The 12,326-nt window shown below is 48.1% G+C and overlaps 1 protein-coding gene and 1 long non-coding RNA gene across 2 annotated transcripts; one reads left to right on the top strand and one right to left on the bottom strand.

Annotated features, from left to right (window-relative positions):
- Nucleotides 1-286: 286 nt before the first annotated feature.
- POU2AF3 (POU class 2 homeobox associating factor 3) lies at nt 287-6,786 on the bottom strand. The gene is made up of 4 exons (XM_026687968.2): nt 6,697-6,786; nt 3,644-3,704; nt 2,099-2,319; nt 287-1,526 (listed from the first exon to the last, which is right to left on the bottom strand). Exons 1-4 carry the CDS (start codon nt 6,754-6,756, stop codon nt 1,176-1,178), a joined length of 693 nt encoding a protein of 230 aa, XP_026543753.2. The 5' UTR covers nt 6,757-6,786; the 3' UTR covers nt 287-1,175.
- On the top strand, nt 3,393-7,233 carry LOC148130063 (uncharacterized). The gene is made up of 3 exons (XR_015750383.1): nt 3,393-3,795; nt 4,497-4,601; nt 6,553-7,233. It is a non-coding gene; the product is annotated as an uncharacterized LOC148130063 (long non-coding RNA).
- Nucleotides 7,234-12,326: the final 5,093 nt, after the last annotated feature.

Here is a 12,326-nt window from a genome sequence, read left to right as displayed (position 1 = left end):
CGTACATATTTGATCAGAGTGCAAAGATACACACATCACTTTTATGAGAGTGATCAAGTCATTTATCAAGCATTTTGCTAATTGAGGTATGCAAGCTTCCAGATCTCACAGAATTCTTCAATGGGGAGGCAATGACATTTTCTGGGCTGGCAAATTTTAAACGTACAAATAGTCCACCAGGGAAATGTCTTTTTGTGGGTAAATGTTAAGCCCCTTGTTGTTTGACACTCTGAAATCTTGCGGCTGTTAATCCTAGAGGATAAAATCACCTTAATTGATTTACTAATTGTTTTTTTTTTAAGTGCGTTCTTAGCCCTTGGAGGCATGGCGTGCTGATGGCATGGCAAATGCTAGAATGGACAAAATTGTCGAATAAGATGATACTGGAAGTTCGGGATTTGGAATGCAGAGCATCACAAATTATACAAAATAAGAGGCAATTTGCAAACACACCCAAGTGGGTTGCAGAAATACACTTCTCTTGCAGAGGTTCTATTCAGCTGGTTCTGACCAGTTCTGGAGAACCGGTAGAGGAAATTTTAAGTAGTTTGGAGAACCGGCAAATCCCACCTCTGATTGGCCCCACCCCCATCTATTCCCCACCTCCCAAGTCCCAGCTGATTGGCTGGGTCTCCTTTGGTTGCCCTGCATAGGAGAATGGAGCTGGAAAGCAGGTTAGTGGGGTGGGGAGGGAATGGGGATTTTGCAGTAAACTTCCCCTGCCATGCCCACCAAGCCACGCCCACAGAACCGGCAGTACAATTTTTTGAATCCCGCCACTGTTCTTTTGGTGCAAAATTTGGATTATTTTGTGACAGATCTTAGCGGAGACAGATTGTTTTAGCCCAAATCATCCTTGAGAAGGATTTCCTCTTTTTCTACTCAACCCATTGTTGAATTCCTGAAACCTCTAAAGGAGGGTTGTTCAACCTTTAGCAGCTGGAAGATTTGTGGACTTCAATTCCCATGGCTGGCTGGGGAATTCTGGGAGTTGGAGTCCAGAAGTCTTCAAAAGGTGCCAAAGGATGGAGACTTCTGCCTTAAAGCTTGCATCCTGCCTTCTCCTTGTTGGTTGACCTGAGAAAAGGTGTCATTTGGAGTGCTTGGCAAACCCAAAACAGGGACCTGAGTCCACAGCACTCCTGCCTTCACCAGAGGGAATGGCCGTTGCTAGACTAACTGTAGCACAGATCCCAACTCCTATCCTTCCAGAAGTCGTCTGCCACTGAGACCGAAGGGGCATAGTCTTTGCAGTCCAGGGTGGCGTAGGGAAAGTATTCAGGGGCTCGAAATGTGTCCAAGTGCTGGGAACCACACGGGGTGCAGTAGCAGGTCGATAGGCCGGAAGTGTGTGGCATGTGGTTGTGTGGCTGGCAGGTACGTTCCTCCAGGGACGGATACATGCAACTCCTGCCATCCAGAGTTGGGCAGCTGTAGCCAAGCGGGGCGCAAGGAGGCATTTGAGATGGGGAATAGCTGTAATCGAAGGAGCTGGAAGGGTCAACAGCCTCCGGGGATCCAGAACCCTAAAAGAAGAAAAAAAAGATGAAGTGCTCACTCTTCGGGGTGCAAATTTCATTCTGAATTCACAGGATGTTCAGAAGTAAGCCGGGTCCAATAGGGCTTAACTCCCCAGTAAGAGTTCACCAAGTAGTGCCGATCAGCTAAAGCAGAGGCACCCAACCATGGCAACTTGTGGACGTCAACTCCCAAAATTCCCCAGCCAGCATGGGTGGCTGGAGTTGAAGTCCATTGGTCTTCAAGTTGCCAAGGTTGGGCACCCCTGAGCTAAAGCAAGAGAGCACAATCTGAGTTCCAAGATTGTACATCATCTTCAGGTTTGCAAAAAGCGGACAGGTTTGTGAAAATAAAACAGAGAAACCCTTAAATGGATGATTTTGCTTTCTATTGGCCAAGGCATTGCCTTCCAGCTGCTAAAGATTCTCTCAACTGCACCAATTCTTCCCCCGCTGTTTCACACTTTTAGCCACCTGCAGCTCTTCTCTTGCCCCAAAGCAAATGTTTTCTTCTAGGGACCGGGCAATATAGATTTGGGAACCTCCCTCCTCCCCATCTGTAGATACAGAAACTCACGTACCAGGCAGGTGGGGGCTGGCTGGAAGCTCTCAGGTGAGCAGGGCAGGTTGTCCTGTGCCAAGGTCAAGGGCATCTCCAGAGGTGGCTCAGCTTGAAGGCAAGAATCCACCAGCTGCTCCAAATAATTGGGAATTTCCTCGCAGGAGGTCCCGCTCTGGAACTGCCAAGGTTGTTGTAAACAGCTAGATAAGGAAGATTCAGGTGCCGTATCGATGTAAGGAACTAAGAAAAGGAAACAAGGTGAGAGAACTCAGCTTGGCTGTGAAATAGATGTTGGCAGAGAGACTTTAGCCTGGCAAATAACAAATATCCGGGAAAACTTTGGCCTAGCAAAAAATGTGCATTAAAACTACAGGCAGTCCTTGACTTACCACCACAAATGGGCACCCCAAATTTCTGTTACTAAGTGAGACATTGGTTCAGTGAGCTTCGCCCCCATGTCTTGCCACGGTTGCTATGTGAATCATTGCACTTGTTAAGTTAGCAACCCGGTTGTTAAGTGAATCTGGCTTCCTCTATTGATTTGGCTTGGGTGACACGACAACTGTCATAAATAGGAGTCAGTTGCCAAGCATTCAAATTTGGATCTCATGGCTATGGGGAGGCTGCAACAGTTATAGGTGTGAAAAAATGGTCATGTCACGTTTTTCAGTGCCGGTCACTAAAGGAAATGGTTATAAGTTGAGGACAAGCTACCTTGTATGCCTGACAAAATATTTTTTTTCAGGATGCCAAAAGGCACAGAAGCAGGGCTTGAAAATCCCAAATCCAATGAGGATCTGCTGCCCCAAGCTACATTTCCCCCCCCTTCTTATTTCTATCTTTCTCTGCTTAAGAGAATTGATAGCCCCCTTCTGCCGAATTCCTCTAAAGAGCTCAGCGTTTGCTCTTTGGATTTTACGCTTCTTAACTCAACTGCCCAGTTTCAATTTCTCACGGTTTCCTCGTCCTTTGCTAGCACACAAGAATTGGGAGAAAAATGCCTGCATATCTAAAACCCCATTACACCCTGGAGCATTTTGTTGGCCCGGAAGGAACAGATAGGAGATATAAAAAGATGGATTTCTTGTTGGGATTTCTGGACGAAAGAGAGAGAAGAACAGCTGCAGGAGGGAAAAACAAAAAAGCAAGCATGACTGGTTGCAAACAAACCCACCCCAAAATAAGTTAGCTTAGCAAGAAGAGGAAAAGGGAATGAACGCAGCGGGTGGCTTTGAATCCACTCCAGAAAGAACAAACCCAGGTGGAATCTCTCTCTCTCTCTCTCTCTCTCTCTCTCTCTCTCTCTCTCTCTCTCTCTCTTTTAAGTTGGTGAGCTCCCACCAACCTTCTCCACCCAGCCTGGATGCTCATCTGCATTTAGCAAGCTCCTGCCCAATGCGGATTGGCCATTTTCACAATTAAATGCCCATGCCCAGCCGTAAGTCAAGATTCAAGAAGAAAACGGATAGGAATAGGCATCAAAAGCTCGGATGGAGTGTTTGTGTGTACTTTTTTTTGGGGGGTTGCTGGGGAGAGGAGAAGAGGGGAGCTGTTTTGTACCAACCTGTGCAGAGAGGCGAAAAAGCTTCACCAGCCTGGACGTTTCTACTGCATTCTCCAAAAACCTGAGAATAAAAAGGAACCAAGCAATGTTTCTCTCCAATAATGAAACAGAGAAGGATTCGCTGTCCTAATCCCCTTCCTTACACGGCACAGGTAAGTCCAGGATTTCTCTCCAAAATGGAGAAAATGTTGAGATGCTGCAAGGCAATGAAGGAGAGTAGCTCCTTCCTTGGGTGTATTTAATCTGGGGACTCTTCCTCCATGTTATTCCTTGGCTAAATATAATTTAAGGATGCCTGCTGTCCCAAGGCTCAGCAACCTTTAAATCTAATGGATTGTCCACTGTGTAAAAAAAAAAAATCTGCATCCTGAATGGGCAGTTTGTGAAAAACAGGAAGGAAGGAAGGAAGGAAGGAAGGAAGGAAGGAAGGAAGGGAGGAAGGAGAAAAGGAGGAAAGGAAATAAAGAAGAAGGAAAGGGAAGGAAAAGGAAAGGAAAGAAGAAGGAAAGGAAAGGAAGGATGGAGAAAAGGAAATAGAGAAGAAGGGAAGGGAAAGGACAGGACAGGGAAGGAAAAGAGGAGAAAAACACTAATGTATAAGTGAATCACATCAGGGCAAGATTTCTTATTAGCAGGTGGAGTCTTTAGAACTGACCATCCTCTTCTGCTTGCTCATTTTGTTAGTAGCTTCTCTTATGTGAGATGCAATGTGAGGTTATAAACTCCAGAAAGATTGGAATCAAATGCAAGAGCCTTGTGCTCAGGAAACCCAGAGGGAGTACCGTCATTTTCAAAAAACGGGAGTAAAACGTTTCTGTTGCACCTGTAGAAATTTCTCTTGAAATGTTTGCAGGGCCACCTCACCAGAATGTTCCGCTTTTGCTTTTCAGCTCCTGTCCTGCCAAAGTTGAAGTCTAAGGTCAAAGGAGATGTGCCGAAGGAAACATCCGCCAAGATGGTGAGCAGCTGGGGAAGATACTGGAGGAAACAGAATTATTGTCCTGGCCAGAGATTGCACTAGATCAGAGTTTTTCAAACATGGCCCCTTTAAGGAGTATAGACTTCAACTCCCAGAATTCCCCAGCCAGCCATTTTGGGAATTCTGGGAGTTGAAGTCCACACGTCTTAAAGTTGCCCACACTGAGAAACATTGGAGTAGAGACCTCTTTACTCCTCTCTGATGTGCTTTTCGTGGGAGAACAGGAACAATTTATTTTTCCTGGAACAAGGAACAGGAACAAACTGGTTTGTTACAATGAAGGCTATGGCCCTCAAAGGATTTTGATGCCCTGGTGACTTTTCTCTATTTTATTCTTTCCTCCAGGTTTGCCCTGCCTTTCACACCAGCTGATTTTTTTCCCCCTACGTTTGGCAGCCAAACGTTTCACATTGCACTCAACCAGGAATCCTGGGAGGTTCAGTTTACCAAATGGGCTGGGATCCGTGCGGCACACTTCAGTCACGAAGGGTTAGGATAGAACCAAGAGAAACCCTCCAAAGGGTGAATTCCATCCCCACCTTCCTTCCCGAGGCAACCCACCCACCGTGGTGGCCAATCCAGAGGACAGGAAAGGAAGGGAAGGTTCACACCCACGCTGGCTGGCTTCGGAAGAATTGAAACAACCCTTGGTTTTCAAAGGACCTTTTGAAATACTCCTCCAGGTGAGAAGACAAACAAAAGAAAAGAAATGTAACCCGAGGTTTATCTGGCAGGAGAACAAATGCTGCAGTTGTGAGCAAGGACTGGATTACTTTCCCCATTGGCAATGAGAGTAGCACTGAGGAACAGAAGGCAGGTCCTCCTGAGATCTTCCCTGGGGGGGGGGTTTAACTAGATCCATGGAAAGCCGTGGTAAGGTTGCAGGTTGCAGGAGAAATAAATGGCCATCTGCAACCTCTTCTTGGCCAGATCCACCCGGGAGAACTTTTCCAGTGTTCTGTTCTCTCTTTTAAGTGAGGGTCAGGAGTGAATTCTTGTTCATCAAGTTGTGTGAGAATTGAAAGAAAGCCAAGGAAGAACATTTGAGGTCCCTAGGAAAGCTGGAGTTTGTTAAGAGGGGGCTTTGTGAAGCATGGAGGGTTCTGTTGGCTGAAAGCTGAAGAAACAATGGAGGGAAATGACACTTTTTTTGACAATAACCAAAGAATTTATTGGATGCCTAGTAGGAGAACATCTAATCTATTAATAAAAGAGAATCTTTGTAGCTCAGGGTTGCTGTGGGGTCCTTGTTGCTCCCTGACCTTGGTGGTTTCCTTGCAGACGTTTCATGACCTAACTACATAGCATCATCAGTGTAAGAAGGGAAGGGGGGTTGCAGAGTGGAGGAGAAGGAGAAAAAAAGGAATAGGGGGAATGTAAAGTCCTTGGTGCTTTCTGAATTTGGTTATTTTCTTGTAGATGTTTCATGACCCAACTGGGTAACATCGTCAGTGCTAGAAGGGAGTGGGATTTGTAGAAAGGAGGAGGAAGAGGAGGAGGAGGAGGAGGAGGAGGAGGAGGAGGAGGAGGAGGAGGAGGAGGAGGAGGAGGAAGAAGAAGAAGAAGAAGAAGAAGAAGAGGAAGACAGTGGGGTCCTTGGTTGGTTGGGAGCTTGGTGGTTTCCTTACAGATGTTTTATGACCCAACTAGCGAACATCATCAGTGCTAGAAGGGAGTGGGATTTGTGGAAAGGAGGAGGAGGAGGAGGAGGAGGAGGAGGAGGAGGAGGAGGAGGAGGAGGAGGAGGAAGAAGAGGAAGACAGTGGGGTCCTTGGTTGGTTGGGAGCTTGGTGGTTTCCTTACAGATGTTTTATGACCCAACTAGCGAACATCATCAGTGCTAGAAGGGAGTCGGGGTTTGCAGGGAGGAAGAGGAGGAAGATTACTGTGGGGTCTTGGTTACTCTCTGAGCTTGGTTATTTTCTTGCAGACATTTCATGACCCAGCTAGGTAACATCATCTGTGCTCATGTTGACGATGACACTGAAAATGCAACCAGAAGCCCATAGTTGATCTACTGAGAAGGGCTCATTTCATAGCTAAGCTTGAGAAGAGATTCAAAGGAGATGCTTACAGCTTCTGCCACCGGGGCCTGTTTGGCTCTTCTCTGCTGCAGAAGTTCCTTCACGGTCATCTTCACTCGGACGCCTTGGTAGACCTTCGCCTTCCCTGCAAGGAGAGCATGAGAGATGCCTTTTGGCAGAGACAAGAGCCTGAGAAGGGCCCTGGCCAGGGTGAGGTTTCAGAAGTGGTTGGAACTCGAGGCATTCTTCCAAAGCACCGAGACAGCCAGTGGGGGCTTCTTTAAAGCCAACTCTGGTTCCAAGAAGTGACAGCTTAGCACACCGTGGGAGGACAACAGTTCTGACATCTTCTGACTTGGAACCACAGTTTAATAAACCACAGTTTATTAAATAAACCACACGTGGCGAGGTTTACCCATTGTATTAAATGGGTGTTTTTCAAACTTGTCCATTTTTTAGATGTGTTTCTTCAACTAATGGAATTCCCCAACCAGTGGAATTCTTTCCTCCCTTCCTTCCTCCCTCCCTCCAATTTCCTCCTTTCATTTCCTTTTCCTTTTCCTTTTCCTTTTCCTTTTCCTGTTCCTGTTCCTGTTCCTTTCTTTTCCTATCCTTTCCTTTCCTTCTTTCCTTTCCTTTCCTTTCCTTTCCTTTCCTTTCCTTTCCTTTCCTTTCCTTTCCTTTCCTTTCCTTTCCTTTTCCTGTTCCTTTTCCTTTTCTTTTCTTTCCTATCCTTTCCTTTCCTTCATTTCTCCCTCCCATTTCCTCCTTTCCCCTTTCTTTCTTCCCTCCCTCCCTTCTTCTGACATTCTGTCTTTCCTGCATGGGTTCACAGCCTGGGACCTCCCTTTAGTTCACCCCCAAAATAACACCCTGCAAAGAAGTGAGGCCAGCTGAGAAAATGCGGCCCCAATTCACCCAGGGTGGGTCACTCTAAAGCAAAGGGTAGATTTGAACCTGGATCTCCAAACACAGGGAATCCACTCCAGACGCCCGACTGCTTCAAAGGGCAGCGGCAGGATTTAGACTGAATTCTTTAAATGGGAAAAGTTGCCAAGATTTTTTGTGTGCAAATGAGCTTTTGTAGGGAGATTAAGATGAGTTTAGCAGGATTGCATTATCTAGGTCTCTAGGCCTGCCTTGTGTTTTTACAGAGATCCCCAGCACACTTTTGAAAAGAAAGTCGCGAGAGGCACATTTTTAGAATATATTTAAGTTGTCCTCTTTAAACCTCTGCTTTCGATTCTAGCTGACACTTTGGGCAGCTCACAAAAGGAAGAAGAAAAGAGTCCCACTCAACAACAGCCAACAAGAAAAGGAGTGAATTGTGTTTCCAGCTTATCACTAGCCAAATGCTTCCTCTGAACCTAAAGACTTCCAAAAGAGATCCCTCTTATTCCCAATATATTTACTGAATCTCCTCTCAAAGTGACCATCCCTACTTCTCTCACCAGGAAGTGCTAGAGTTTTAATCACCCTTTTATTCACCAGCTTCCTCTTCCCCCAAAAAATGTAGGTGCTCAATCCATCACCTTGTATAAAGATGTCTTCTCTCTTGGGGTCCTATCCTTTCCCTAAGGATTCTAAACATAGGTTGGTAACAACACATCGTAGTTGCAACCACCAATGGGTTCCATGATTTTATTCAATTTTCACTGCCTTGGGGGAAGGGGGAGATTAATTATCTTAGCCTCATCCCTACCCCGCACCCATGCTCTCACTTTAGACCTGCTTGGCTATAGATTGCATCACTTGCACACACACACACACACACACACAGAGAGAGAGAGAGAGAGAGAGAGAGAGACAGACAGACAGACAGACAGACAGACAGACATTTCTTGTCTGGGTCCCTCAGCAACTTGGGGTAGGTGGCAAATTTTCTTGCACACATATCTGCACACATTTCTTACACACATGAGTGCACACACACACACACACACACACACACATTTCTTCTTTGGGTGCCTCAGTAACTTGAGGTAGATGGCAAGCTTCTTATTTACTATTCATCTCTAACTCAGAATCCATTAAGAACAATTTCAAAAGCATCCCTTTGTAATGTATAATCTTGGGCATTTTTAATAGTTCCCGTGATTTTTTTTTTTTAGACCGGATTCCATCAAGTTGCCCTTCCAGTGTAACTTATCTAGCACCCATTCAACCAAAATCCTTAAACCTGGCATTCTTCACCATTGATTGGGGTTTAGAGTTGGCCTAGTACTTAGATAATCTGTGGTTCTAAACCAGAGGCCTTCAAACTTGGCAGCTTTAAGACTTGTGGACTTCAACTCCCAGAATTCCTCCTCCTCCAGTCATGTTAGCTCAGGAATTCTGGGAGTTGAAGTCCACAAGTCTTAAACTTGCCAAGTTTGAAGACCCTTGCTCTATATTATTTATGTAGATATATAAATAGCTAGTGGTAGCTAGCTATATACATATATCAATATATATTTTGATATATAGATATATACTACAGATATATACTCTAGATCAGGGTTCTTCAAACTTGACAACTTTAAGACTGGTGGACTTCAACTCCCAGGATTCCTCCTCCAGTCATGTTAGCTCAGGAATTCTGGGAGTTGAAGTCCACACGTCTTACACTTGCCAAGTTTGAAGACCCTTGCTCTAAACCCACTTTCCTGAAACCAGTACCCTCTTGAGATCACTGCCCAAGGTGGGCAATTTATGGTGGACCTCCGTGGGCTCGACGGGCGGGGAGTTGGAAGGGGCTGCAGGTTGCAGAAGCTTATTGGAAAGAGACTCCCCTTTGGGGGTCTGGACCACCTGGGTTTCTTCCCCCTCCCCAAGGCATCCTGGGAAGTGTAGTTTAGCCTCCTCTGTACCTTCAGCCCCACGTCCTGCGATTTGACGCCGGAGCGAGGATGGCCCCGACCGCCTCTGGGTGGTGCAGCAACGCCGGGCCTTTGTGAGTGAATTGCACGCTCGTTTTGGGGGGATGGAGAAGGGGGCGAGTGGGGACGGTCGGGCGGCGGTTCCGCATTTGGGAGCAGAAGAGGAGGAGAGGAAGAGGAGGAAGGAATGCTGAAGGAGGGAGAGAAAGGCTGGGATTTTGGGGGGTGGGGTGTCTCTGCATCCCCTCCAGGAATCGGAATATCCGGAGAGGGGCCACGGAGGGCTGGGTTGCAAGAGGAGCGACGCCCCCGCGGGTGCGCAAAACGCGTCCCGGAGGCTGCGGCGGGCGCAGGGCTGGCAGCAGCAGCAGCATCGCCCAGACGGTGCCAGGGGTGGGAGGAGCGCAGGATTTGGCCCCGCTCCTGCTGAGCTCCGAAGAGGGCAGCCGGAGGGCGCCTCGGTACCTTCCCGAGCGAGCGGGCTGGGTGGAGCGGCGGGGTGGGGGAGTCCCGGCGCCGTCGGGAAGCCAAAAGCCAGCACCAAGCCCGTTGGAGAGCGCCCCAGTTGGAGAGCGCGCGCGGAGAGGGTGGCGCGCACCTGGATGCCCCTCTCCGGCCGGTCCTGCTCGGGGGTCGCGGTGGGACGTCGCCCCGACCCCTGCCTCGCTTTCCCCGGGCAAGGCAAGAGGGAGAGGCGCTGGAGGAGACGTCACCAGCGGAGCAAACAAACTACCCGGGGGAAATGCAGCGCGCTCCTCGGCTGCGCTTTCCTCCTGCCAAGCGTCTCTCCCCTGCCCATCTTCCCCTCCGCCAGTTGCACCCCCAAAACACGCCTCGGACCTCCGTCCCGACCCCCGCCTGCCTTTTGCACGTCTCTCCCGGCGCCCCTCAAGCCGGCTCCAGAGCCGCGAATTGCGCCCCGGCGGTCGTAAGGACGAACCAGCCGCGCGCAATCACTTTGCGCGCAGAAGTTTTCGCCGCGCGGCAGCGCCGCGGCTGGCCGTCGGAAGCATCGCGCGCGGGAGGGGTGGGGGCCTGGGGAGCCAAGTCGGTTAGCGGGAAGGGGGGGGGGGTCTCCCTTGAGCAGCCTCGCGCACCCACCCATCCAAAAAAGGGAGGGGCGCCTCCCTTCTCTTTTGCGCCCGACTAGCCTGTCTTTCCTTTCCAAAAGCAGAATTTTGGGGCGTCAGATGGAGGCGGCCATCCCTTGTGGATCAAAATTGCAATTCAGTTGGGTTGGGGGTTTGGGGGGGACACACACGCACGCACACACACGTTAAAAAAAAGACTTTGCAACCCACTTTTCCCACCCTGAAATGCCAGAAATTCAGTCTACGGTGGTGTTTTTTTTTTTTTTAATGCACTTTTTTAACCAGGCGGATTAAGAATTAGCCACATAACTTCACAGTGGGGTTTTTTTTTTCCTTTCTTCTATTTTTTTCCCCTCTCTCCCCCAAAGAGTGGTTCAACAACCAACTTTTGGAGTAGCCACATTCCAGAGCATTCACAGCTGGGAACGGCAATGTGTTCCCCTGTGCAGCACTGGGTGTGTGAGTGCGTGAATGTTTGTGGATTTTATGTATATGAGTTTACACCGGATTTGGTTTAACATGCATGCCCTTAAAATCATTGCTCTGCAAAGTTGGGAATCTCTCACTCTATTTTCCTTTTCTCTCCCTTCTTTTTCCCTGTTTTTTTTTTTTTTTGAAAAAAAATCCTTTGAAGGCAAGCCATCCCAAAAGGCATGGGAGAGAAGGACTTTGACCCCCCCCAACCCCCCCCAAAAAACCCACCCAAGATACAATTTTGACTTACCTGACATTCTTCAGCAACAGAAAATGGAGCAATTGCCTTTCCACTCCCAACAGGGACCAAATCAAGGACACTCAGCTGGGCTCCCTAAAGCAGAAGGAAAATATGCAAGAAAACAGGAATTTTGGGATTAAAAAAGAATTCTAAAGCCTTGGTGCAGCTCTTGACTGGGAGACAAACAATATTAATCTTTTATACCTACGGATATAAGTTTGAATTTTTCTCCCCACAAGCCAAGTATTTAAAACCTCCAGAATCCATTGATTTGACAATCAAGGATTGCGCGATAGTTTCAATTTGAATATTCAAAGGCTTCAGAAAATGGACTCTCTTGGAGGAAAACCTAGCATAGCCCCATCTAGGACAGGGTCTGGGGGAACAAGATCCACCGGGCCCACCTCCCTGGAAGCCCCCCTTGGGGGTCCTGCCCAGCTTTTTAGCTCCCTGGCCCCAAACGAGGCAGGCGCCCCCAAAGAGAACCCACAGTTTTGCCGGTGCCAAATTCTAGGCCCTCCCTGGCACTTCCATGCCCCCGTCACCTGATGAGCCTTCCTTGCAACAATTTGGGGAGACCTGGGGATTGGGGTGCATTGGGGAGGGGCTGCCTGATGCATTTGTGGACAAAGAGGGCCTTGAAAAGGGATGTGGTGTGTCCAGGAAAAGAGCATTGTGTCCTGCAAGCAATAACTGTGGGTGACTGGGGGACCTCGTTTTGTGAGCTTTGGGGTCTCTGATGTGCCCCCCAGTTTTTACCTAACTGCCCCCCTTTTTTCCTCCAACGTGGGTGTGATTTTTAAACTTCTCCTTTGCAACAGCTACTCCGATTTGCATTGTGGGAGCGTCCTGTCTTCAGAAAGTTGGCTATTTCCACCGCCCCCCTGTTCTGGCCTTGCAATCACAGGCAAGGCAGGCTGAGGTTGATTGGAACTCCAGAGGAAATGTCTAAATTTTGTATCTGGATTCTTTCACGCCTTTTCCTCCCATCCCTCCTTTAGAAGGAACCCAGGACA

Source organism: Notechis scutatus, chromosome 7 (genome assembly GCF_049901735.1).
Source record: "Notechis scutatus isolate UNSWTSFEM ecotype Mainland chromosome 7, rNotScu1.2, whole genome shotgun sequence".
NCBI classification, from domain to species: Eukaryota; Metazoa; Chordata; class Lepidosauria; order Squamata; family Elapidae; genus Notechis; species Notechis scutatus.
This window is presented reverse-complemented; position numbering and strand designations above follow the sequence as displayed.

Bases quoted from the DNA above. Each gene is read 5' to 3' on its own strand.
- POU2AF3 (XM_026687968.2), bottom strand. From the start codon at position 6,756: ATGACCGTGAAGGAACTTCTGCAGCAGAGAAGAGCCAAACAGGCCCCG. The intron at 3,705-6,696 runs GTAAGCATCTCC...TTTTATTCTCAG, and splicing joins AGGCCCCGGTGGCAGAAGCT to GTTTTTGGAGAATGCAGTAG. The intron at 1,527-2,098 runs GTACGTGAGTTT...TTCTTCTTTTAG, and splicing joins AGCCAGCCCCCACCTGCCTG to GGTTCTGGATCCCCGGAGGC.